Source organism: Neolamprologus brichardi, chromosome 4 (genome assembly GCF_056152115.1).
Source record: "Neolamprologus brichardi isolate AB-2024 chromosome 4, ASM5615211v1, whole genome shotgun sequence".
In the NCBI taxonomy this organism is placed as follows: Eukaryota; Metazoa; Chordata; class Actinopteri; order Cichliformes; family Cichlidae; genus Neolamprologus; species Neolamprologus brichardi.
Genome location: NC_142107.1, coordinates 10185994 through 10212348, shown reverse-complemented (window position 1 = coordinate 10212348; position 26355 = coordinate 10185994). Strand labels below are relative to the sequence as shown.

General features: G+C 41.5%; 4 protein-coding genes across 6 annotated transcripts; 3 read left to right on the top strand and 1 right to left on the bottom strand.

Annotated features, from left to right (window-relative positions):
* Positions 1 to 1814: 1814 nt before the first annotated feature.
* On the top strand, positions 1815 to 13746 carry LOC102799128 (testis-expressed protein 2-like). 2 transcript variants are annotated; one of them, XM_087839771.1, is made up of 12 exons: positions 1815 to 2318; positions 6150 to 7504; positions 8501 to 8701; positions 8984 to 9266; positions 9462 to 9649; positions 10227 to 10427; positions 11608 to 11707; positions 12148 to 12280; positions 12376 to 12513; positions 12608 to 12817; positions 12937 to 13057; positions 13235 to 13746. In XM_087839771.1, exons 2-12 carry the CDS (start codon positions 6296 to 6298, stop codon positions 13379 to 13381), a joined length of 2931 nt encoding a protein of 976 aa, XP_087695897.1. In that variant the 5' UTR covers positions 1815 to 2318; positions 6150 to 6295; the 3' UTR covers positions 13382 to 13746. The 2 variants fall into 2 exon arrangements, with proteins under 2 accessions (XP_087695897.1, XP_087695898.1); XM_087839772.1 differs by lacking the exon at positions 1815 to 2318 and having other exon boundaries at positions 5435 to 7504.
* Positions 13747 to 13803: 57 nt separating this feature from the next.
* LOC102799413 (large ribosomal subunit protein uL3-like) lies at positions 13804 to 17763 on the bottom strand. Of its 2 annotated transcripts, XM_006791511.3 has the most exons (10): positions 17618 to 17763; positions 16683 to 16875; positions 16164 to 16332; positions 15922 to 16057; positions 15089 to 15275; positions 14832 to 14992; positions 14567 to 14668; positions 14323 to 14418; positions 14114 to 14233; positions 13804 to 13916 (listed from the first exon to the last, which is right to left on the bottom strand). In XM_006791511.3, the coding sequence occupies exons 1-10, from the start codon at positions 17681 to 17683 to the stop codon at positions 13857 to 13859; spliced, it is 1290 nt and encodes a 429-aa protein (XP_006791574.1). In that variant the 5' UTR covers positions 17684 to 17763; the 3' UTR covers positions 13804 to 13856. The 2 variants fall into 2 exon arrangements, with proteins under 2 accessions (XP_006791574.1, XP_006791575.1); XM_006791512.3 differs by lacking the exon at positions 16683 to 16875 and having other exon boundaries at positions 17618 to 17710.
* An 880-nt stretch (positions 17764 to 18643) lies between these two features.
* On the top strand, positions 18644 to 20709 carry ndufb10 (NADH:ubiquinone oxidoreductase subunit B10). The gene is made up of 4 exons (XM_006791513.3): positions 18644 to 18883; positions 19160 to 19298; positions 20180 to 20319; positions 20567 to 20709. Exons 1-4 carry the CDS (start codon positions 18736 to 18738, stop codon positions 20653 to 20655), a joined length of 516 nt encoding a protein of 171 aa, XP_006791576.1. The 5' UTR covers positions 18644 to 18735; the 3' UTR covers positions 20656 to 20709.
* Positions 20710 to 25253: 4544 nt separating this feature from the next.
* On the top strand, positions 25254 to 26355 carry LOC148102951 (uncharacterized). Its single transcript, XM_087840421.1, has one exon. It carries the CDS (start codon positions 25254 to 25256, stop codon positions 26259 to 26261), a length of 1008 nt encoding a protein of 335 aa, XP_087696547.1. The 3' UTR covers positions 26262 to 26355.

Sequence of the window (26355 nt, the reverse complement as noted above, 5' to 3'; positions counted from 1 at the left end):
TGCAAAGCAGTCGCCTACAAATGAAAATACAAATGAGGTACCATTCAGGAAAACAAATGGACGCTTGTGATGTTTGCAGACCACACATGTGGAAGAAAAGCCTTACACCTGCAATTTTTGTAACTTTACAGTACTCTCTTTGCCTCTAGCTGTAATTTTAATTTGAACTAAGCAAATATATTAAGTAGCTGCAGAATGATCAGTATGGTTTTCTGTGTGAATGAACTAGATTTAACTAGAGGAGTGGTAATACAATAGTATTACAAACTATTCCACCATATGAACCTGAAATCTGTGGAAGAGCTGAGCTGTGCAATGGTAGAAAAAAAAAACTAAATTTGAATTTGTGTGTAAATTTGTGCATTTTTGTCTTTTTCTTCTCCAGACTGAGGCTGCTGACACTTAATAAAGTCTGACACACAAACACAGTCGTATTAACAGCTGCATTTTGATAGACATTTCAATATCAGGTGTATGGATCTGATAGAGAGGAGTTTTAAAAAATGAACTACATGAAAACTGCTGTGAGTGCACACTGCTGAGAAAAGACCCACAGAGATTCTCGCAGAGATTCGGTTCAGCGCAGTTTTCTGCAAACCTTACTAAACCCCGTTTTGTTGTTCATTTAAACATTTCCTTTCCAAATATATATGTGCTGTGAAGTACATCACTACAAATACATATGCAGTAAGGCCAGACCCAGAGCTGATACTGCACCTCGTTACTAAATCTTAGACACAATGTTCATTCAACAACGCTGCTTTAACCTCCTGGGACCTGGCGTCCACATATGTGGACATCATATTTTAGGTTATCCAGAGCAAAATACTAAATTTTGCTCTACAGGGGCCTGATCTCCACTCATGAGGACATTGTTCTGCCACTGTCCTATCAAAATTTAAAGCAAATGTCCTCATATGTGGATCTCATTTTTCTCAGAAACAAAAATCAGGTAAAAAAATAAATAAATAAATAAAAAATCACGTAATTCTTTGTTTTGACATTCATCAGGTCCCAATCAGCCCAAATAGAAATGAAAAATGCATGCCATGAAAAAGTTTGGGTCGTAGGAGGTTAAGTGAGCAAATAATGAGTTCTGCTGTTTTCCCAACAGGTGGCAGCAGACACTAAATTTAGGACTGATGCACCATGTCGCAACACTGTTGTTTTATAGGCGGTCCGTGCCTCAATACTTCAAGCCTTTAAGACCCCAGTTACTTATAATTAATGATTGTCCGTGGATTACCCGAAAAGCTATATTAAGCTAGCACCCACCCTTTGTTTGTTTGCATGTTTCAGCACAGGACCCAAAAGTTTATGCAATAACTGATATCTGAAGCACAAATAATAATAATAATAATAATAATAATAATAATAATAATAATAATAATAATAAAAACAATACAACCGTCGAGCACAAATACAGCTGGCAGCCTAAAAGCAGTCGCAGGAAATCAGATTATTGCCTCCCGGCTGCTCTCGGTTAAAATGAGCAGGAGTTTAATCCTAAACGGAAATCTTCTCTTTCTAAATGAATATTCCTTTAAATCACACAAGCACAAACCCAGTGATGCAAATCATTAATATGGCGCTTTAAAAAAAACAATGTTAATTATTTAAGTCAATTAAGTAATTAGTAAATTAATTAATCCCTTAAGGGAGTCATGAAAAGTTTCCTGTTTGCACGCACAGATGAAAGCGGGGCTTCAACATTAGCTGGATTGCCATAAAAACAGTCTTTTGAACATTAATCCCGGCGTGAATTTTCCAGGTCGCGCAATTACATAAGTCTGCGTACAGCAGGGACTGCGGTGTGGAGCGGAGAGGAGGGTTGAGCTCAGGCTCTGTTTTCACGCTGTGGGGCAGAGCAGAGAGGAGGAGTCACTCCGCCAACTGTTGGCCTCTGAGATCTAATCTGGATTACAGTTTGGTCCACTCTGCAGCCAGGACACCAATAATCACATTATTCTGTTTCGGCCTGACGCCTCCCGAAGCGGGCGGAAGTGGCGATGTCAAATCGTGGCACCGCCGCTGGCTTGCTTGTCTCTCAAAGCTGAACGTTTAAACGCCAGTCATTTGTTCTCGGGAGTTTGGATGGTTTTCCCAGCGAAGGTGATGTGAGTGAAGCTGGGTGAGCGTTCCTGCGGTAGGTGGTTGGCTGGGTGGCGTGCATCCCCGTGTGCAGAGCACGCACTCTGCAGCACATCCAGACCGATCACTGCAGCCTGAGCTGGAAGCGCAATAAATTACTCTGGACCTCACCCAACCTCTGCCACTGATATATTAGAGGGGCAGATGGTCAGTCATGGCACGTTTAGGTAAGTACTAACGCATTGCTGTTTTTCTTTTGTTTAGGAAAAATCTCTCAGTCAGTGCAATAGAATAGATTCTTTTACTACCAAAAAATCAGAGTTGTAGGATTTTGTCTTGAGACACTGATTTTCTCGTCCTCATCATGCATTGGTGAATTTGGTGTGTTTTGAAATAGCTCTACTTATCAGCGGGGAACGGTTTAAAAGCTAAAAAACAAAAAAGTTTTGAGGGAGGATGTGCTCGTACAGACTCTTTAAGCCCCTGAAGTATTATCTTAATAACCTGCTTCAGTTCAAGTCCACTGATACTTACCCTGTGATACCCAAACAAACACCACCCAGTGCCAAATGTGTCACCGTGGTCAAATGGTTGTTTGAGGGCAAGATTAAGAAGCACAGGGATGGCATGGAAAGGTGCATGATGCCAGCCTCTAGGGCCAGTCCTCGAATGATCCCAGGTAACAGTTCAATCTATTTTATTTTAATGAATTAAATCTTTCTCAGAAAAAAATAACAATTGAAATATTATTTTGTCTCCTCTTTATCCGATTCCCCCCACTTAATCCAGGATAAAAAGGCCAAGAGGAGGACAGAGCAGGGGAGACATGACACTTTGGCAGAATTCAAAACCGTGTTGACGTCAGGGATAAAAGTGGGACTCTCTGCTGGTGCCATCATTATTCCCTCTCCGCATTAATCCATTCTGACTCATATGTTGCTGTCTGCCAATTGGAAGAATATGCTGGAAGAATATATCAAATGCACAGCATTTGATATCGCTTTCAGTGTCAAACGTGAACTTTGTCATCTCAGCTGTATGCAAGTGTGCAGAGAGATGGAACTGCAAATCTCAAAGGCCCCAGTGCATACACATAGTGCAAATAAAACAAAACATTTTTCTTCAACATGAAGAAGAGTGCAAATACTAAATACGCACAAGTAGGCAATATGCTCCTAAATTTAAACTAAATGATGTGGTTAATATTTACAGAGAATATAGGACGATGGTTGAATTGACCAAATGTCGCAGTTTGCCTCGGCAAACTGCGTGGAGTGTGAAGAGTGGACCCAGGTGCAGACATTCTAAAACCCAAACTTAACTGAGGAGCTGTTTATTAAGGCGGACAGAACAGTACAAAATAAAAGGGCAAAAACAATGCAAACTAAGCAATAACCTAAACTGGGTAAACTAGAAAGGAAGCACGAACTATGAAAAACCCTGGCAGAAAAACAAACAAAACTCTAAGCATGGCAATGAAGATGAGCGCATGCATATATATATATATATATATATATATATATATATATATATATATATATATATATATATATATATATATATATGAAAACCTGAACGCAGGACTTGACATGGGAACAACACAGACGATCCGACGAAGACTGAATGAGAACGCACAGACTAAATACACACAGGAGGCTAATGACAGAAGTGGGAACACATGGGGGACAGCTGACACACATGAACATAACGATGTCACAGTGGAAGAGTAAAACTAAACACGATGAACACAGGAACACAAGATCTCTTCAAAATAAAACAGGAAACATGAGAGGCAGACATGACAACATAAGACACACAGACATGAAACACACGAAGGGCAAGGGAGACGTCACAGGGGTTGAAAACACAAGAGGGAGCTAATAAGCAAATGAACATAAGAAACCTAATAAGCTTAAACAAACACTATAAACATCAAAAGAACTAAAACTCAAAACACTGGGTCATAAGACCCAGGATCGTGACACCAAACGTGTTTTGAGTGTACGGGCAGGTATAAATGACGTGTGCAATACAGAAGAAACAGAAGCTTAACCTGAAGATAGAGTCTGAACTTACAGACCTATGAAATACGACATGTGCATTCTTAGAGTTCAGTGTGTGACTTTTTCCATCAGTGTCCTTTTGCGTGAGTATAAGATCTTTTAGCTTGTGACATTTAAAAAAAAACACATTTATTTTCAGTTATCATTTCTCTATTATTTTCTTAACAAGCTACTAAACTGTTATAACAAAGGATTTATTGCTGTCTCGGTTTCTTTGCATTTTACTTTCTCTTACAAAATGAGCTTGTCTCCTTTGAACCGTGTTTTTAGTTCTTTTTTTTCTGCTCATTATTTCTTTCCTGCGACAGAAAAAATGTTGGTGTGTAGATTCTAATTTTAGCTTCTAATCCTTCATATTTTTTTCCAGAGGAATATCTGCTCCACTTTCCACTCCCAAACGACAAACCAAGAACACGAGGTCTAGGCTTACCTGTACCTTTGTCTCCAGTCCTCTGAGGGTTACACCTCCTCACTCTTACTTGTGCAAAATTGCATCCACAGTCCTGCCTGGAAAGCTGCCAACTCCCTGCTGACTCTATATTCCACTGAGCAGCGGAGGTTTTCCTCCCCATGTCAGCACGAACTGATCCAAATTGACTTGCAAGTGGAAATTGATTAGGGTAATGCAGTACTGTCTAGGGCAGCTTAAGCACTCAAAGAGCAGCACTTTTGGTTAATTAGATTTGACAAACAGCCCAGCAGCTTGGTGCTAAAATTAATATCTCGCTGTATGAGTGTTGTGCAGAGACACGGAGAGATTTGGTGGCACCCAAAGCAAGTTAACTGGTTTCTTTTTCAAGCCCTGAAAATTGGGTTCATCAAGATCATTTATAACACACAGAACCAATTACTAATCATGTTGTTCAAATTTTTGCTTCTTATTTTGCTTGCATGACTGTATTTGCTCACTAATAGCCACATTTCTTAGTTTATTATGATGCAGATGAGCAGGGTCACATTACATTGCTCATAAAGCTTGACTGATACTGCAGATCACACTGTGTTGTGTGTGTAAGCTAGTTTATGGATAAATGCACTTGAAACTGACTGATTCATCAAATGCAACTTGTGCCCTGAGTGATTTAGTTCTCTGTTACAAAAGCTTCTTTAATCAGGAAGATTACAGCCGTTTGATGTGTTGACTCTCAGTGAATTAGACTGTACAGTCTGCCTGGCAATGATATATGCTCGTGATTGATTTAAAGGGTTTTTAACCTCCTAAGACCCGAACTCTTCCACGACATGCATTTTTAATTTCTTTGATATTTGGACATATTGGGGCCCGATGAATGTAAAAACAAAGAATTACCAGATTATTATTATTATTATTATTTTTTAACCTTATTTTTGTTTTTAAGAAAAATAAGAGCCACATATGAGGATATTCATTTAAAATGTTGATAAAACAGTAGCAGTACAATGTCCTCGTAAGTGGATATTAGGCCTTTGTAGAGCAAAATGGAGTATTTTAGTCTAAATAACCCAAAATGTTATGTCCACATATGTGGACGCCAGGTCCTAGGAGGTTAAAGATTGTTGTGCATTTAAAGCTCTAGCTTATGAAAGGAGTGTTTTATTGTTGTGCTTTTAAGGCAAACTGGGCAGTGGTTGGAAAAAAAATAGCTCTATACTAGAAGGCTGTTATTGTGTTGTGTATCTTTCAGAGCATCTTTAAAGCATTACTGATGTCTCAAATAGAGTGAAACACTGCATCTAATTTGGGATTAGCTGACACTCTGTGCTGATAACTCCTTTCCAAAAACAAACCGCTCGTCCACCCTCTCCACATTACTAGACTCAGACAATATGTGAACTGACAGCACAAAGTGAAGCCGAGTTCCCTTTATGCCCGCAGAGGTGTAGTTAAAGACGGTGGAAGGTGCAGAAAGGACTGAGAGAAAAAACAAGTGACAAGAGAAAGGGGAAAGAAAGAAAGGAAATAAAGGGCAGGTCAGAGCAGTGGATTTAAAACTATATTTTCACTATTTTTTTCAGGGTCCAACACAATGGACTGCACGTACCCTGAGAAGGATTTTCCAGTTGTCAATGCAGTTACAGTCTCCCATGCATTCGTGTCTCGGAGGGCTACAACTCCATCTTTTTGACCACATCCTCATCTTAGCTCCTCATTAACAACCATCATGGAGGACAGCAAGCTGATCTTCAGTTTGGACCGCCATGAGGAGGGTCCTTCTGTGGCCTTTTCCAAAGACAAACCAGAAAGCAGGGAGAGCCGGCCTGAACCCAATTTGTGGATCAATCTGGACCTTAGCCAAGGGCAACGCTCCCAGCCTCTCTTCCTGCCTCACTCCCCCTCTTCCCCAGGCTCGTTAGCTGATCTATCAGAATCATCAGCAGGCCTGCCTGTCACCACAAACCTAGTGAAATCTTCCTCCACGGATCTGGAGCCAAGGGAAAGCAGCTCTTTAAGAAGCAAGCCCCTCCTCAGTCTGGTCAAGTCTCTCAGCACAGAGATTTCCCGCCGTGTAGAGCCAGAGGTCAACCTCTCCAAGTCTGACTCCAAGCTACATTTGCATCCTTTTAAGCAGCTTACATATCCAAAGATACTGGAGGCCAGACCTGAAACAGGAGGAATGGATGAGAACGATGCCTGGGTTTCACCTCCCTCCACAGGCAGCATGTCTCCCACGGAGCCACGGGGCAGTTCGCTTATTGCCGAGCTGGAGGACACGCGGCGGAAGTTCTCGGAGGCCATGCAGGACCCACTGAGCATGCTGAGTAAGATTATGGGGGATGAAAGCTCTGGAAGCCCCAAGCAGGGGAGGACTTCTGGTGCAGGAGAATCACCAGCCTCCCACAGCACTGGTGGAAGAGATGGAAGCAGCGATGAAGCAGGCCTCAGGTGTCGGAGGAGGACTGACGGTGAGCACAAAGGGGTGTGTGACACTGCCGTCAGACGACTCCAAAAGGATTCATTAACAAAATCCTCCATCTCCCCAGAACGGCACACCCTCAGCAGAGACAAACATTTGGAAATCTGCACCTATGGGGATATGATTCAGGTGGTGGAGCGTCAGAACAGCTCCAGAGAGACACATCCTAGAACTTACCCTCAGTGTCAAGTGACAGTGCCAGGTTCATCTTTGCCTCTTTACTGGCTCTTTCCTGTGGGCCTCCTAGCTTATGGTTTCTTTGTCCTGCCTCTTCCTCCCTACGTGACAGGTCTGTCCGTGGGGGTTGCATGTGGCTTTATGCTGGGCTTGGTGCTGGTGTTCATGTTTGCCCCACAGCGCTCAGCCGCCAAAAGGAACTGGGTCTTACATAGCAAACTCAGTGCCGTGAACGACAACCCACTGGACGGAGAGCTCGCAAATCTACACAACCTACAGGTAATAAATGAGTTTTAAAAATTACTCTATACATGAGCATAGAAGAAGACTAATCTAAATGTTACCTCTAAATCCGTATGCAGTCAAGACGACAGATACCCAGGAGGACTGTTGTTTTCCCTCTAAATGAAATTGTGCAGGTCAAAGTTTGTATTGCCACAATGAATCTGTTTTAATAGCTTTCCACCTGCTTTTACTCTGCTTTGTGTTCATTTGCAACCATTAATATGATAAAGATTATTACAGCATTTCCATCACAAACATGTTGCCGTTTAAGGAGCCATTGTAGTGATTACGCACACTCCGATCTGCCTCTGTATGCAAAATAACCTCTGCAGCCACTCCTTTTCTGTTTCCTCTTTTGCTAATTTGGCTACATGGAAATGCTCAAATGTTTGTTTTGCAGGATGAGAGATCAAAATATCAAAGATCAGCGGGCATTAGATAGCATCAAAGAAAGATAGTGCTTTGAATGGTGCTTAATGGAATCGTTTTTAGGTAATTGCTGTTTTAAAAGTAGCCACTGAGGACCGATTATTATCCATGAAAGAGAGGTGCAGTCTGATAATAGCTTTCTCAAAGTACTTCTGTGTCAGTCTGACTAGAACAGTGATACTTAAAAAGATTTTAAAAAAGACAAATTGTATCAGGATAGAGGGCCTACTAACAGCACACAATAGTCTAGACTCATCTGCGGTGTTAAGTGAGAGTTGTATTGTGCCCTGGCTCGTGTTTCCCCTCCCGCTGAGCTGTTTGTCACAGTTTGCACCACTTGCTGTGGATCTAATTTGCCACAGTACAATCTTTGCTTCCCTAGCCGTATTTAATGCTTAAATGTCAACTCTTGGTTAAATGCAGCCTCAATACAAATACAAATATTTGTATTTGTAGATGTACTTTAGTTTTACCAAGAAAACATAAAGTGGTTTGTGGCTGCAGAGGTTTCTGCTTGAATCCTGTCCTTTTGGATTAAATGTTCTTATTACTCACTTTCAGGGCTGGATGAATGAGACCCACAGCTATGACCCTGAGACTTTCCACCCCTCCATCACACACTCTGTCTATGTTACACTGGAAGGCAGCCGGCTGCAACTAGCATACCCACGTGCCAACATCGCCCGTTGGGCTTCTTTCGACGAGACACCCCACAAAGCCGTGTTTCTGCGTTCACGCACTTACCAGCTGGCTAACTGTAAGGTCAGTTCATTTGTGAGAACGCAAGCCTGCCTTTCAGATGGACATTAGAACCACCTGAACCCCTTGCTCTTATTTCTCTGCGCCCACGGAAACAGTTATGACCAAAACGAATAAACCGGACCTCTCCGATATCTCACCTGCCCACTGAGGCAAGCTAAAGTAGCTCTCCCTGTATGATAACAGAGTAAAGTTAACACACATTCACTGGCAGTGCTTTCAGAGCATGTTGTATAAATGCAGATGGAACAGAAATGAAATGAATAGTTTGTCCTTCTTCTTCAGGTGTCTCTGGTGCCTCCTGGTTTGGCTCGTAAGAGGGTGTGGAACAGGAAGTACCCAATCTGCATCACTCTGGCTGAGGGGGAGGTAGGGGAGGAAAGCATGGTTGAAGGGCAGGAAACCGAAGAAGAAAGGGCAGAGAAAAACACAGATCCCCACCAGCAGTTTCCCGTCACCCTCTACCTGTTTGGCCGCACTGGAAGAGAGAAGGAGGAGTGGTTCCAGCATTTTGTGTCAGCCTCTAGAGCCTTAGCCCAGACCAGTGTAAGAGATGAAGGAAACATAGGTAAGAAGACGACTTGGTTGAGTGATATGGAGAAATTTAGCTGGTTGCAATACTATATGTAGCCCGGAAAAGTCACCTCTTTCATTTAAAATACATGTACTACAAGTTACTCAATGCCAAATTTGCCTTATTCGATCCTTCTTTCAGCAGTATTTTTAGATTCACCAACTCTTTACTTTCAAATGTGTCACACAGAAACACTAAGCAGTGGAGAGACCATTAAAGAAAGCACAGAGGAGCTGCCTGATTTCCCAGGAGCAATGAAAGCAAGAACCCTATTGGACTACAGCTCCTACATGACTCAGCTAATGGGCTCAGAAAGTTTCAATCCCACCCCCAGCCCCTGCCACAGTGACAAGGGAAGCCCCACGACTTGCAAAAAGGTCAGTGAACAAGCTTTAGATTGACTATCAAGCATCTCTCGAAGTGATGTAAACTTTAAACTTCCCGTCACTGTTTTTCATTTTCCATTTAAATTGTTTTTTTTCCATTGGGGGGAGATATAGCAGTGTGTCTTTGCCCTGTTTAACTCATGTCACAATAACCCCCACTGATCAGAGCTGCTTTATATCCGCTTTTCTTTTATAGTGTTCTCTGTGCTCACATGAGCCTTGTCCAGAATGCTGGCTCAGCTAAATACACCTGCTGACTGGACCAAATTTTTGTATTCAGCAATATCAGATATCATCTGGCTGGAAAACTATAAATAGTAACTCATTGTGACTGGAACATACTTGTCTGTGCTTCTAATGCTGGATAAGGTGGTTTGGGATTGGAACCCCCACAGAGGGACAGTCTGTTCAGATGTTTAGAGGAGGTGCCACAGAAAATGAGAGTGGTGTTTATTTTAGATGACAATGCAAATGTGTTTTTTGTTTCTCAGTCCTATTTGGCCATTTTACTCCTGAAAATGTTTGTGGAAATATATATGTCTAATTTTTAAAAAAATATTTCCTGCAGATTGACGCCAAAGAGCATGGTTCTGGAGGTCAGGGTGGGGCTGAGGCTGATGCAGGTACTGGGCCGGGGGAATGCTCTGCAGAGAGTGAGCCCACCTGGGTTAACTGTCTGGTGGGAAGAATCTTCTGGGACTTTCTCTGGGAGAAATACTGGGCCGATCAGGTGGCGCACAAAATCCAGAAGAAACTCAGCAAGATCAAGGTGATGGTGTATGAGAATGTGTGTAGGTTAGGTGTGTTTTTATTTTTTGTTTGTTTTTTAGCAAACTAAAGGAAAGAGAAACATAAAAATCACATGTTTGGCCCCTGCATGCTACCAGAACTGCTGTGATGCATCACGCCTGTGGTTTACTGCTCTATAAGGGGACAAGTGCATCCCAATCATACTAGCAAACAAAGCTGCCAGATACACTAACCATAGGTTGAGTGTTGCTCATTCTGTGATGCCTTTCATGGATCACAAAAAGTTAGCAGTTGGCATAGGGGAGCTGAAAATGTTATTTATTTTTTGAGCTTAGTCAGATACCACAGCATCAGCAGTGTCACTGTGACTAATGACGTGGCTTCTTAAAGAGATGGAAACGAAATAAACTGTAGGACAGCCTGAACACCAGGTCAGAGGTCAAAATACATGACATTAAGTGCACAAACGCTGCATTTCTCCTTTTCTGTGTGTGTGTGTGTGTGTGTTCCTGTCTAGCTATCTTTGTGAGGACCAAAATCTGCATTCTACTATACTTGTGAGAACCAACAGTCACTTGTGAGGACACACTCACCGGTTCTCACAAGTTTGAAGGCCTTTTTGAGGCTCAAAATGTGGTTTTAGTGTCAGAGTTACAATTGGGTTATGGTTAGGTTTAGGGTAAGGGTTAGGCATTCATTTTTAATGGTTAGGGTTTGGGGAAGGGGCTAGGGAAACCTGTCAATGAAGGTCCTCACTAAGATAGCTGAATGGGGTTGTGTGTGTATGTGTGTGTGTGTGTGTGTGTGTGTGTGTGTGTGTGTGTGTGTGTGTGTGTGTGTGTGTGTGTGTGTGTGTGTGTGAGAGAGAGAGAGAGAGTGAGTCTGCTGATAATGCACTCCCTCTGGCTCCCAGGGCAATGGGTGGGGAGTGCTTAGAGGAGCACTGATGCTCCTGCAGCATCCCATTGCTCATTGCATGCACTCCTCTGTGACACAGACCTTCTGTTTTTTTTTCTCTTACACAGTCACACACATATTCACACAGTATAGTTTCCCCTGCTCGCTCATTTCTTGGAGGTAATTAGCCAGCCTTGTAATACTTCTGCTGTGCTTTTGCCTGACTATATTTTAAGAGGTTTCTGTTACTGACGTGAATGCACCAATCGGACTAATAAAAGACTCCCTTTGTCTCATTGTAGCTGCCGTACTTCATGAATGAGCTGACTCTAGCTGATCTGGACATGGGCACCTGCCTACCTCACATCCTTAGCACATCTAAACCTACGCTGGACTCCAGAGGTACACCATGGTTGTGTTCATATGCTTCATTTGTCAAGTACTTTCTAATGCACGCATTTTAACTGCATGCGAGGAGTAGCCAGACACAGTGGTTACTTAACAGCGTATACCCAGATCTCTTCTCAGTCGCATTCCTGCTGTGAGTAGAGGCCAAGATCTCAATTGTTTCATTACTGAGTTTGGTTTGTCATGGCCATCCTAAAAGCTTTCCATTGTCTCCCGCTGAAGCGATTAGCAATCCTCTTAGCCCGAGCTATCGTCGACCAACAATAACTAGCCGAAGCTATCATCCGCCAGTCTAATGTCCCTTCTGCACAGCACTGTGCCAAAACGGATTAAGAAGAGAGACCAAACCAAACTCAGGGTTTTGAACTAATTAAGAATTCAGCTGCTGTAAGCTTTAAGCCCTTCCTTTTTTTCTCTACACTTTTATCCCCAAGGTCTGTGGCTACAGCTAGAGTTGGTGTACACCGGCTGCCTTCAGATGACCCTGGAGACCAAGATGAACCTGTGTAAGCTGGGTAAAGAGGGAGAGGATGAGGCTCACAGTGTACCAGAGACCCAGAAAGTGGGGTGAGACCCACTTTAACATTTCAGTGTTTGCGAAGAAATGTGTTTTTAACCTGAGCAGGTTGATATGATGACTAGAACTGTTATGTTTTTTTCAGTTCTAAGATGAAGCTGTGTATACTGGCTGATAGTGATGAAGAGTCATCCAGCGCGGGGTCATCTGATGAAGAGGAGGTCCCTCCATCTGAGCTACACGGATGCGTGGGAGACAAGAGTCCTGTAATGGCAGCCGACGGGTAACTTCCACCTAGAAATATGAAGGCATGGTGATGACATTTCATCACTATGAGTTAGTCCCTATTGACTGTTCTTGGTCTTTACCCTTTACAGGCACGCAGGTGGCAGGACAAGCAGGAAAATCTTGAGATTCGTGGACAAGATAGCAAAGTCCAAATACTTCCAGAAAGCCACAGAGAATGAGTACATAAGAAAGAAGATATCTGAGGTCTCCAACATGCCCCTGATGCTGAGCGTTGAGGTCCTGGAGCTTTCTGGGACGCTGGCCATCAACATCCCTCCTCCTCCTACTGACAGGATATGGTGCTGATTCTCTTGGCTGTCACTTCACTGAATTTAATTACCATCAAGAAATTCAATGCAAACTGCAGGTTTTGTTTCTTTACTCATTATACACCATGGTGATAGCCGCTCTCTTTCAGGTACAGTTTTCGGGTGCCTCCCAGGTTGGACCTTCACGTGCGTCCCATGCTGGGGGAGAGGGAGGTCACCTTCACTCATGTCACTGAGTGGATTGAGAAAAAACTGCAGTGTGAGTTCCAGGTCAGTCCATCAGTGTTTCCGTTTGCCCACGGGGATGATTCCGATTAATAATTCATGCATTTATGTTCTGACAGATTGATATCAGCGTCAGCAGAAATTTCCTGCGTCTGTGACGATAACGTTTAATGATTGCATTAGTAATTAAATATGGTTGTGTTGTCCTTTGTCTCTGAACAGAAAGTGCTTGTCATGCCCAACATGGATGATCTTTATCTGCCCCTCATGACATCTGGACTGGACAACCCACCCGCATCCCACCATTCCTCAATCCATTCCTCATCCCAGCAATCGTCCATGGAGTCTCAGGAGTACCTGTCAGAGTAGGCGCGGCTGACGCCTCAGATGTTGAGGCAAAATTGCTGATGTTCAGCTATTATCCTGAATCTCTAATGGATTCAGAGGCTGCTGCAGCTGGGTCCCAGCTTGAGTGGGTTCTCTGTTACCAGTGCAGGACAAATGTCTCCTGAAGCCTCGCTGAGCTCAGCAGTGACCTCCTGACTGTGAGAATGATGCTGCAGTGCCCCCTACTGTGAAGTTCATTACTGACAAGAGAAATGTTTTTTACAATGCTGACAACTGCTAACTGCACAAAATTAAAGGGTTATTGATGTATTTTTAAAAGGGAATGCTGTTTGAGCCAACTATCATCCATCCGTCCATCCATCCAGGAGAGAATAAAATTTGATGAAAACGTTCCTCATGTGTTCCTTATTGATTAGAAACACAAATGCAGTTAAAACACAAAATTCAAGTATAACTTACACATTTTATTGTTTTGTAGGGTTTATAATCCACACTTTCAGGCCTCCTCTGGCAGAGGACCTGGCATTGTTTTTTGGGTGTCTTTCTTCAGAGGCCCCTGCAGGTAAACAAGAGGTCGGGAGTTAAAATACAGCAGAATAATTACAGATTTTATTATGTCATCAGTGGATAGTTTGAACATTTGAATCATATTGTGCAGTTATTTTGCCTCACTCGTTCAAAATCTTTGCTTCCTGGTATTCAGTTGGGGTTTTTTGGTTGTTTTTTTCTTTTTGGTTGTTTTTTCACACTCACCATAAATGCTCTCTTCTCCTGGGCTGTCTGGAAGCGCCCATGGCCAAATTTGGAAGTGGTGTCAATGAACTTGAGCTCGATGCCTTCCTTGGACTTGCGCGATGTGTGCGTGAGTAAAGACTGTGAGGAGGAGCAGCCACAAACGTTAAACAGTACACTTACACGAATGATACCTGTAAGAGCTGAAGACTTTAAATTCCTCACCCTACCTTTCGAAGGGTGAGGACACGTTTTTTAGCCCCGATAACGCAGCCTTTCACCATGACAAAGTCATTATTCACTTCACCATAGCGAGGAAAGCCTCCCTGTGACATAAATGTAATAAAGGTTAAAATATCTCACCTGATGCAAACTCTTCGTTTTACATTACTGTTGATACATTATAAATATCGACTTTGGATACGAGAAAACTTTCATGCACAATATGATACTGTAACACAAAGCTGGGAGTACTATGGGGGTAATGGTTTTCTGGCTGATGTCATAGTTAGTAGACGCATTGTTCCGGATCACTTTTCCATCCTGGATGTGAAGACCCCTACCAATACGGTAGATCTGAGAAAACAAAAGAGGACATCAAGATTTCAATTATGGAAAACCCCTCATACTAATAATAATAATTCATAATACTCCTTATTTAAAGAGATGTTTAGGCAACCAACAAACATTTTTAGAAATGTGACTAGGTGTGCACAAATAAGTTCTTAAAGCTATAAACCTTTTTGTTGATCTCAGTGCGGTGATGATAGCCTTTCTGACCAGCGCGAGCTTCAGTGAAGCCCACACGGGCAGGATGCCAGGCTCCAATACAAGCCACCTTCCTCAAACCCTTGTGAGTCTTCCGTGGGAGTTTCTTTGTGTGCCAGCGGCTTGTCACGCCTATCAGCCCAAAAACGTAAAAGTCATGGTTGGACCTTCCGGTTTATTACTGATTAAACTTTTCAACGCCTGGGGCTGCCACAGCACATTTCCTACCTTTGAAGCCGTGACCTTTCGTGACACCGATGACATCAATCATCTCATCCTGGTAGAAGACGGCAGATACGGGCACAGCCTGCTCCAGGTGCTCCTTCGCCCAGTCCACCTTGTCCGAGATGGTACCCCCATTTAGCTGCACCTCCACGACGTGAGCTTTTTTCTGCCTTAAGGGCAACAGTCGCATCTGGAGGCAGATGAAAACTAATTAGGGAAGCCTGCAAGCTGCAAACAGAAGCAGCTCCCAAGTCTAAAACAACTATGTTGTTAAGTGCAGAGCTTGAGAAGCATACTGAAAAGCATCTGGCTTTCAAGTTACTATAATTAGATTTATTATTCAGCATGTGGCCATGTTTGAACTCTCAGATGTAACACCAGTCACTCGGAACAACTCTGATATTTATATGTGCATGTTGATGTTTTTCTTCATGAGCTGAGGCTGATCTTAGCAGGATTTTAAGAACTGAAATCTTGGCTGATCTTTGGCTTCATGCTGCCAACATAAAGGCAAAGACTCTGTGAGTGGCCTTCATCCCCCGTGAAAATTATTTATAAACTGCTATTTGAAACTGCCCTCCAGTGCTCCCCACAGGGTAATCGTTGTAGTCAGAGCCATCCAGCTACCGACACCCAAGAGTTTGGGGATTTGGAGGCTTTTGTCTCAGTTGCATGTGGGCAGTTGGATAACTCTGACACCTCTGCCCCCTCCAAGGGAGAGATTTAACAGAAGGAGATCAAGTAAATAAATATCAGTGATTATACTAGCCGATGAAATCAGATGGAAAACTAAAAACGGAGCTAATGTGATACAGGATGGTGATTTTAGAACCTACCTGTGAGTGAACAATAACCCTGATGACTGAACAGTACTTCTTCATGGCATTGAAGTCTTTGTCAAGCTGCTTCTTGCCTGTCTCATCCTGCCACTTCTTAGCATACTTAGTGAAGGCCTTCTTCTTGCTCTTATACCTGAAACACAGAAAAGCTCAGCGCATAACAACAGTGTGACAAGAGCGTATGTATGGGTCAATTACTTCTATGAACAGGAGAGCTTTAAATGATCACACGCGCATACCAGTTTTTATAAAATCTGCGCTTGCACTCGTCACTCAGGTGCTCAGCAAAGATGGTTTTCAGGGAGCGCAAACCACGGATCGTTTTGATGTATCCCACAACACCCACCACAATGACAGGCGGAGTCTCGATGATGGTCACCGCCTCAACTTCTTCTCGCTTTGATTGCTCTGTGGAAGACAGAAGGAGGCAGATCTTGCTAGGAAAACTGACAGATTCAAGTCAGTGAAGCATGCAGCAGGTAAACAGAGGGTGATAAAAAGGTAAAAAAAAATATGCGAAACAAAAGAGACGTGAAGGACTGCGTTTTAAGTTTAGCCTCAGCACAAAATCAAAGCAGGCTTTCAGTTTTTAACACTAACAGCTTGAATGCAGCCTGAGCAGTGCTCACTTTATTCTTTCTGTATCATTTGATTTTATTCAACTTTCAATTTCTATTTACATCTCTAAAAAAATCCATGCTATATACTAAATAGATAACAGATTTTCTAAAGTCTTGCATCCATCAATGTTTACATACTGAGGGCAGTGCGGTGCACCTCTCTCAGCGTGTGGGTCATGCCCGCCTTATATCCCAGGAAGGCAGTGAGGTGGACGGGATGGCTGGGGTTATCTTTGGGCCATGAACGCACCCTCCCCCTGTGCTTCTTGCTTCGCTTGCAAGGCAGGAACCCCATGTGCCCGTGGCGAGGAGCATGGAATTTGCGATGAGACTGAAAAGCCACAATGGAGTTGGTGCACGCCCAAATTGATGACATTTAGATAACCCATGGGTGTTTAGTGTTACTTTCATTTTTACAGTTACCATCTCATTTTGATTATTTGTCAGGTCATAAACACACTGCCAGTGTACAACATAAGCTGATGTCCACACGTATCCAGATGTGTACATTTGAATGTACACATCAGTGGTGGGAGACACCCACATCACTTTATACTAAAGGTGTAGCACACATTTACGTAGCAAAACAAATTATTCATTTTAGTTACTGTATTATATGGTGACATCAGTCATGTTTTTGAGCAACTGTTTGTGATAATTTCCTCATTTTCTTTAACTTCCTCCAAATCTTTAACAGTGTTAAGTTAGCGGAAAACAAAACGAGTCATCTTTCATGATCTTCCAATCTGTTGCCTTTGTATTCAGGCCATGTGCTTCTGCTTCGCTCTGTTTCTGTTTCATATCTCATGTAATTCAGAAATCCAAATAAAATAATTAAGAAAACTTGAAACGATGGTGTCTTGTTATAGAAAAAAAGGTCACCAGCGCAGTGTTCCACGTGCTCTCCTAAGCGTAGCCAGTACTAGATTTCAGTGTGCTTCATACACTCTTAGAAATTCAAAAGGTCAAAGAAAGTGATAAATCATTACACACACAGGCAAAGACAGTCCAAAAAGTGCAGCTTTAACTATCCTTTAAAGAAGAAAACAACCAAAACCACAAGGAGCACTGACCATGTCTGCGGATTGTCCCAGCGACAGATAGAAAGAGACAGAAACCAGTGCAGATGCTAGAGTCATGCATAAGATGATACACAGGGCTCTAATTTGGTGTTTGGCCCAGATGAGGGGACATATCCGCTTTCAAACAAGACAGTCTCTGCCAAGTCCTGACCAGATAGGAGGAGGGAAGATGGTAATGTCAGAGGTCTGAGGTGGTGGGGAGGCCTAGTGGACAGGAACCGTACAACCAAGAAAGGAGAGGAGGAGGAAGAAAGTCTTCGCTGTCATGTGATCATGTGACCAATGTTGACCTGATTTCGTTTTTTCAGCCCAGGACCACTCCACACCGATGGATTCAGAAACTCATGTCCTTAAGAAATAGAGGGGGCAAGGGGATCCAGTAAAGAGCTGACACATGACCTGAGAGATGAATCTGGCCCTTCAGCTGACCCATCTACTGTTTGCTGAAATGGTCTCAGTGGAAGGGGTGACTGTCAAGAGGCTATTTTTAGTGAAGGTAAAAAAGGTTGAGGTATGCTGAAATACACGAGAAGTGCACTAAAAATCTGTGGCAACAGGTCTGGAATAGCATAGAATCCAAATTTGAAATTCTTGTTCAAGTCAGGTTCAAATCTTGGTTCATCACAATAGACTGGATATAAAGCTTACCTAAGAAAGTTCAGACTATGTTAAAGAATTAAAGTTGTCATGCTAAGTACTGATGAGTACAAGTATTTTCAAGCACAATTTCCCATTTTCCTAGCAAAATATTGAGAAAAGAAGGGTGGTTCAAGACTTTTGCATCCCACCTTAAGTTATCATAGTCGGCTCTCTGCCGCCCCCTACTGTAGCTAACTAGTACAACAGTCCAACCTGCGACCTTTACCCTTCGACTTTCATATTTTAAGAAAACTGAAGTGAGCTCGTTCCAACTTTTCATTTAAGTTGGTTTTATTTGTAAAAATTCTAATTCAATAATAAAGACTGGCATAAGGACGTTCGAACACTTTTATTTGCTGACCTCTAATTCGCCATTATGTTGCTTTTCCTGCGCATGCGCTCCGTCCAAAGGAGACCTGTCGAGGTCGAATTGTAGGGTTTTTCAGTTTTGCTCAAAACAGGGTACAAAAATGCCTGCAGACTACGATAAAGGGGCATACCCAGAGCCTCCTCGGCAGACTCCGGTTGTGGACAAACAAACAGCACTGCCAAACCCAGCTCTGATTTTGTCTAAGCTCTTCTATTATTCCGTGGACCTGCCTGTCACCACATTTAGAGGTAACTGGAAGCTAACTCGGCTAACAGGGTAGCTCAACAACATAGCATAGGAACTGAGGACGCTGTATACGCATGATGGTTTATTTAAAGTGGTGCTTTTTCTTCCACTGAATTATTTAAATCTAGATAAGTTACAAGCTTTGTTTTGTGCGAGTAGATGTCAGGTTTTGCGGTAGAAGTCCGCGGTTAGTGAGATGTTTATGCTAGCAATGGTACAACTTACTCAGCCTGGACTGAGTTTATATGAGCTTTGAACCCTTTCCTTCCTTCGCCCAGATGCTGTTGACAGTATTCGGGCTAAAAACAAGATCGTGTACTACCACCAGAAGTTCCGTCGTGTTCCTGACCTGACGGAGTGCAAAGAGGGAGATTATCCCTGCTACTACGAGGCAGAGATGCAGTGGAGGAGAGACTAGTAAGTAACATACGAGTGAGATTCAGAGGGATGAAAACTTTTCACATGAATGCATTTTTTGTCCACCAGTCTGCACTTTGTAATGTCAATGACAAAGGAAAACATAGTTTTAGAGTTGTTTTGTAAACTAATTAAATTTAAGCAACTGAAATGCGTTTTGCAAATATATACAGACATCATTTATTGTGCATTAAAAGCCCTAAGGATGTTTCAACTTGAGTGGAGGCACAAGTGTAACACACACACTGTTAATGAATCAAACACATATTACATTATGCCTAGATAATCTCAACATATAAGTCGTAAAATCGTCTACAAAAACGCAAAATACTCACATCACAACCTCATCTTTTGGGCTTCATGTTTGTCGAAAGGTTTGTGGGCATTTTGAATAAATAACATGGTGCAGGTCAGGAAGTACAAGTTTTGTTAGCATGCCCCTCTGACATCAAAAAACTCTCATTCACTGTTTTTTTTTTGTTTGTTTTTTTTTTGGTTTTTTTTAATCAGTAGGGTGGAAAGTGATTGAGTAAATATTTACAAAGCTCAAAATTCATTTTATAAAAAAAATGTGTACTGCATTAAATAAATAAAAAATAATGAGTGTAGCCAAATATAGGAGAACATTAAAGAAACTGTGTTTACCAGAGTGCAGTAACATGAATAGGGGGCAGCAGTTCACCTTGTAGCACAATGACACAAAGCAAACTGCCAGTATGGTGCTTGCTGGCTTCAGAACGGTCTCAAGCAGCATTAGAGCATTCCAGTCAGCCAGACTGAAAGACACATAACAATTTGGGAGAGATCAGAAGATGGCAAGTCTGTCTGACAGACTTTGACAGAAAATGAAAATCCCCTTGTGTTTCTGTCTTGTCCCTCAGCAAAGTGGATCAGGAGATCGTGAAGGTGATCCAGGAGCGTTTGAGGGCCTGCCAGCAGAGAGAAGGACACAGCTACCAGCAGAACTGTGCTAAGGAAATTCAGCAGTTCAATGAGGTGACAAAGAACTTCCAGTCACGCTGTAAGTACTGAGCTGTTCCAGAGCTTTGATGTGTGCAGTTTATAAGCAATAAGTGTTCAGTCATGGCACACAACATGTATCATTAAGTGTCATTGTTTCCAGCTTTTGAGTTTGAGTTTGCTTTTCTTTTCCTATGTAAAGGAGATTTGGGTTTTTGCATATTGTGATTTCCTGATTTTTGTAGAGCTTTTTCTGTTTTGCTGCACAGCCGCTTCATGTATTAAATTGTCATCTTTCCTCTTTGTAGATGGAGACCTGGGAGCTTATGCCAGTGCAAGGAAATGTCTAATGAAGCAAAAAGAGCGAATGATGGCAGCTCAGGCCCAGAATGCTTAAGAATCTCTCTCTCCTATGTAATAACTGTAAAATAAAGTTTATGTTAAATCACAACTTTCTACTTTGCTTTTTTTCACACAAATTAACTAAAGTGAATGTCCTGCTGCAGGAAATTTAATTAATGTAACTAAAAGGGATGGAGTTTTAGTATTGATCTGCTTGGGTGGCATTAAACCATACTTTGCCTTTGAGATGTTCTCTTTAATGCAGGTTGAAAGGCAGAGAGCAAAAGTAAGTGAGAGATGTTAACCGAGCAACTATACTGTCAGTAAAGGTGCAAAAACTAGTCTGAAGCCAGAAATTTATACCATCAGCTAGTCAGACATTCCCATTTGAGGCAAAAGTACAGACATTCTGTAGTTAAGTAAAAGTTCATAAACTACTGTTAAAAATACTCCACTAAAAGTTGAAGTACTGACTCAACTTCTTTACTCAAGTAAAAGTAAAAAAGTAGCTGAAGGATGTTTCTTGAGATTACTCTATTCCGTAACTTATCTGTTAATAAAATATAGCATGTTCTGAATGAGAGATTTGCAAAACAAATTAAAACGTACAGCTCTGCTATCAATTCCAACATAAATAAAGACAGAAAACAAAATAGTGACGTTTGTAGGGTTACTGAAATTGGGTTAGCTGGTATATAATGATGTGCTACTTGATCGCTAGCGACACAGCTATGTTAACATAATATAAACAGAGAAGCTAGATGATGAACGCTAACTTTTTTCCACTCAAAGTAAACGTGAGTGTTTCCGAAGGTTCAGGACAAATGCAATCGCATGGCAGGATGCTGTAAACGGACCGAACTTCAGTCGGGAGAACAGCTGAGATAATCCATCCACAATACGAGATTAGTTATTAATATACTGCTGCATGGGCTGGACTGCAGTTACATCATAAGGTTTTGAAAACTGAGCTTTAAAATGATTAGTGGTAATAAAACCCGAGAGAAGCCGACAGTGATCACTGACTGTTTTTTAGGGCTTGTTGAGATTAAATAGAACAAGATACAAAGCATTAAAACATGTAAAAAACACAAAAGCCTTATTAAACACAGAGTAGTTTGGGCCCGGAAGCAGGATTCATCATGTCATCACCCAAAGACCGGATTCCTTCCATTAGCAGTTAGTACGAGCCAAGCTAGCTTTTATCATATTGGACTAGAGCAGGGGTGGGGAACTCCAGCCTCAAGGCCCCGTCTCCTGCAGGTTTTAGATATCACCCTGGGTCAAAACACCGGAATCAAATGATCAGTTCATTACCAGGCCTCTGGAGAACTTCAAGACATGTTGAGGATGCAATTTAGAGTCCCCCACCCCTGAGGGAAAGATAAATCTGTGGTTGTCCCGTGATTACACTGAATTTTCTTTTTTGTTTGATGACAAACTGCAAGTAGTTCCAGCAACCAACTAAACCAACTAAAGGCTCAGATGTTGATCGTGTAACACCCTCAGCGTCTTTTGACTGCAGAGTAACTGCACAGATTGTCTGGTGGGAGGCAACCCGTCTCCAAACAGTTGCAGCCCAATTTGGACTGACTGCAGTCTCTCAGACAGATTGCTCTGTTATGGTCTCAGCTGTAGGTCAGTCTGTGATGTTGGAGATCTTTGATAAACAGATGAATTATGAAGGAAGAAAAATACAATCAGTTTGATCCACCATCTGGAACACATCTGCTAATAATTAAATCATACCTGGATAGAAGAACATATAGGGGAACACTATCAGTCATGGATGGGCCTCCCCAGAGCCAGATCTCTGTGAGATCATCCTGACAGAGAACAGAACAAAAGGCAGAAACATCCAAAAAAGAGCTTTGAACATCCTTCATGAACCCTGGAGAACTGATCCTGAAGATCCTCACAGAGTTGACATAGAGCTGAAGAATAAAGGCACTCATACTTAATATTCACTCTGAAGCTCGTTAGAATAGTACAAGCTCTGTTTTTACTGTATATCCTGTATATGTATATCCATGTATGTTTCAATAAATCATCCACCTGCCAAGACATAAAGAATAATGGGTGGCTCAAGACTTTTACGCAGTACTGTATGTGATGACTAGTTTTTTGGGGATCCAATCATAAAGTTGCACATTCTTACTAATCAATCGATCATCACTGCAACAAAAAAGAGACACCAGCAGTCATCAGATTAAATGTGAGGAAGAGGAAGTGGGATCTTCAGATTGTGTAATAGATGACAGCAGGTCATGCGAACTTTATTAACATAAATACTGTGAAACAGTGGTTACGCCGAGCAAGCATGTCATGATTTACACCTCTTTGGAGTATAACTCATTTACATTACACATTGTTTTTACCTTACAGAATGTTTCATTTTTTTAAATTTTTTTTTAAAAAGTGTGTTTGTTTAATTTTCAAGTAATGCAAATTCCTGTTATCTTACTGTACATGTTCGTATTTTAATATTCGAAAATGTTTTTGCCCGAAACATATGTGCACTACACGTCAGTAAAAATACTATGCAAATATTGATGTCCTTGACTGCTGAATAAACACTGACTGATTGTATCTCTTGTACTTTATCAACACAGTATCTAACAACTTTGCACCGTAGTGGTTAAAATCTCATTCTAATAAGAGTTAAAAGCGCATTCGGTTATTAGGTTTATAGGGTTATTGAATTATGGTTAACGGTTGGTAGAATTGTTTTTAACATTATCTGCCAATTACATCTGCCACCCTTCTCCAAATCTATGCCCCTACCTGGCCCCCCCCAACAAAATTTTTCTAGACACGCCACTGGATGGGTTCAACATTTCTTTTGAGTTCCATGTAACAATCCCTAACTCTGTAATTAAAGAATTCGCCATTTAATCTTGGCTGGCTAAAATGGGGTGGCTGCCATTCAGGATTTAGCACAAGTCAGCTTTTGATCAGAAAGTTTTCTGGTTTGATCCCTGGCTGCTCCAATCTGCAGGCCAAATATCCTTGGACAAGATTGTAATCCCAAGTTGCTTTCTGATGCATCCGTTGGAGTGTGAATGTTTTATAGAGTTTGTGAAACAGTTGTACGTGTGGTCAGATCGTTTTGTATTTGTGTGTGGATTGAAGCATGTGCCTGAAAGCACATCAATCACTGCACATATTTTTAAAATCTTAGTTTAAATAAAGTTTTTGAATATTTATTATAAAAAAGAGATTATATATATATATATATTTCCACCAGCTAACATGTCAGTTAATTTGACACATAACACCAGTTAGTTCTTCCTTTTGGCTCCTCAGTTCAGCATGGTACAGCTCCAAAGATTCTGCAACATCAAACCGTCTGTCTGCTAATGTTACATCACCTGGGCTGAGGCAGTCCAGGTAATTTCAGCAGTTTTTTGTTTTTAAAGTTTAGATATAAAGAAAAAAAGAAAAGTAACATTTGTCACTCTCTATCTTCACGATGGAAGATTCATTTTCATCTCATAAGTGTTAGCAACAGTTCTAGCAAAGGAGACAGGTTTGTTCCAGTGTGCAGAAATGTTATTATAAATGTTCAAACTACTGCACTGTAAAATCTAATTAGTTCCCAGAACTCAAAAAACTATGCAAACTCGTTACCTCCAAAAAATTGAGTAAAGTTTACTTAAGATGACTGTTAGGACAACTTATTCATTGCAAGTATGCTGTACTAAGAATAACTTGATGTTCCTGAAGGTGCATTATGAATTGTTTACCCACTGACAAACATTTTGAGTTCTACTAAATTAAAAAACAATTTGTGGTAACCTGATTATGATTTAAAAAGAATGATTAAAAACACTTCTTGTAATGGGTGTTAAAATCAGCCCAGTGTTTATTTTCAAATGCAAAAAGGAAACTAAACTGCCACCATCTGTTGGCAACTATGACACGTTTAGAATCTTATGACCACTTTGTCCTTTGATCCTTTGATCCTTAAGAATCCTTAAATAGGGGTGAGACACAACCACTTTTAGTCCGTTATTCGCAGCATTTATGTTGGTAGCGTTCAAACATTCGCCAGAGAAATCTTTTAAAACATTTGGATCCTTTTGAGAGTGACAGTTTACAGATTCAAACATGTCTCAGAGAAAAAAAAATAAAGAAATCCTTGAAGAGAACGAACACCTGAAAATAAACCAGAGAGACTTGCAGTGCCAACTCCAAGAAATGGAGGAGAAAAACAGAGCGCTGCAGGTAAAGCTTGATGAAAGACCCACAAAGGAAGACTTTCTTCAAGAAAAAAGGCTACAGGAGATAAAACAGAAGGAAATGGATTTCAAGCTTCAGGACATGGAGAAACACAACAAAGGCTTGCAAATCAAGCTTAATGAAGCTCTCCAAAAAAATAAAGAGCTCCTCCATGAAAAAGATCAACAGGACATGAAGCAGAACAAACTCCAAGGCATGGAGGAAAAATACAAAGCGCTTCAGGTAAAGCTTGATAAAACACTGAACAAAAATAAGGAGTTGCTTCAAGAACAAAAACAACAAGAAATTAAACAAAAACAGATGGACTGCAAGCTTGAAGACGTGCAGGAAAAATACACAGCGCAGAAAATAAAGCTTGATAAAGCACTGCAGAGAAATAAAGATTTTCTTCAAGAGAAAGAACAGCAAGACATGAAACAGAAACATCTGGATTGCAAGCTTCAGAACATCGAGAAACACAACGAAGGCTTGCAAGTAATGCTTGATGAAGCTCTGCAAAAGAATAAAGAAATCCTTGAAGAGAAGGAAAATCTGGACATTAACCAGAGAGACATGCAGTGCCAACTCCAAGAAATGGAGGAGAAAAACAGAGCGCTGCAGGTAAAGCTTGATGAAAGACCGCACACAAAGGAAGACTTTCTTCAAGAAAAAAGGCTACAGGAGATAAAACAGAAGGAAATGGATTTCAAGCTTCAGGACATGGAGAAACACAACAAAGGCTTGCAAATAAAGCTTAATGAAGCTCTGCAAAAAATTAAAGAGCTCCTCCATGAAAAAGATCAACAGGACATGAAGCAGTGCAAACTCCAAGGCACGGAGGAAAAATACAAAGCGCTTCAGGTAAAGCTTGATAAAACACTGAACAAAAATAAGGAGTTGCTTCAAGAACAAAAGCAACAAGAAATTAAACAGAAACAGATGGACTGCAAGCTTGAAGACGTGCAGGAAAAATACACAGCGCAGAAAATAAAGCTTGATAAAGCTCTGCAGAGAAATAAAGATTTCCTTCAAGAGAAAGAACAGCAAGACATGAAACAGAAACATCTGGACTGCAAGCTTCAGAACATCGAGAAACACAACAAAGGCTTGCAAGTAATGCTTGATGAAGCTCTGCAAAAGAATAAAGAAATCCTTGAAGAGAAGGAAAATCTGGACATGAAAGAAAGGCTTGAAGACAAACAAGCCAAATTAGAAGAAGTGGAGAAAACATGCAAGAAACTTGAGCAGGAGAATGCAGAGACAATCGATCAGCTGAGAACCCTCATCCTAGAGAAAAAAGTGCTCGTGGAAAAGCTTGTGGAAAAGAAGAAAAAACGCTTCCGCTTCTTCTGGAGGAGGAACACTCCTGCTTTTTCTTCTTTTTCTACTTTTTCTACTGCTGATGTCACCTCGTCTTCCTCCACCTCTGTTCCATCTTAATTTTCACCTTTCCTCTCCCTTTCTCTCCCTTTCTCTCCCGACACCTCTCCCTCACCAATCTCCCTTTAACTCCTAACACTTGTCCCATCTCCCC

Excerpts from the sequence above, each read along its gene's own strand:
- LOC102799128 (XM_087839771.1), top strand. The coding sequence starts at position 6,296 with ATGGAGGACAGCAAGCTGATCTTCAGTTTGGACCGCCATGAGGAGGGT. Across the intron at positions 8,702-8,983 it reads ACCAGCTGGCTAACTGTAAG|GTGTCTCTGGTGCCTCCTGG; the intron begins GTCAGTTCATTT and ends CTTCTTCTTCAG. Across the intron at positions 10,428-11,607 it reads AGAAACTCAGCAAGATCAAG|CTGCCGTACTTCATGAATGA; the intron begins GTGATGGTGTAT and ends GTCTCATTGTAG.
- ndufb10 (XM_006791513.3), top strand. The coding sequence starts at position 18,736 with ATGCCTGCAGACTACGATAAAGGGGCATACCCAGAGCCTCCTCGGCAG. Across the intron at positions 18,884-19,159 it reads GCCTGTCACCACATTTAGAG|ATGCTGTTGACAGTATTCGG; the intron begins GTAACTGGAAGC and ends TCCTTCGCCCAG. Across the intron at positions 20,320-20,566 it reads AAAGAACTTCCAGTCACGCT|ATGGAGACCTGGGAGCTTAT; the intron begins GTAAGTACTGAG and ends TCCTCTTTGTAG.
- LOC102799413 (XM_006791511.3), bottom strand. The coding sequence starts at position 17,683 with ATGACTCTAGCATCTGCACTGGTTTCTGTCTCTTTCTATCTGTCGCTG. Across the intron at positions 16,333-16,682 it reads GGTGCACCGCACTGCCCTCA|AGCAATCAAAGCGAGAAGAA; the intron begins GTATGTAAACAT and ends TGTCTTCCACAG. Across the intron at positions 16,058-16,163 it reads CGCAGATTTTATAAAAACTG|GTATAAGAGCAAGAAGAAGG; the intron begins GTATGCGCGTGT and ends TCTGTGTTTCAG.
- LOC148102951 (XM_087840421.1), top strand. The coding sequence starts at position 25,254 with ATGAAACAGAAACATCTGGATTGCAAGCTTCAGAACATCGAGAAACAC.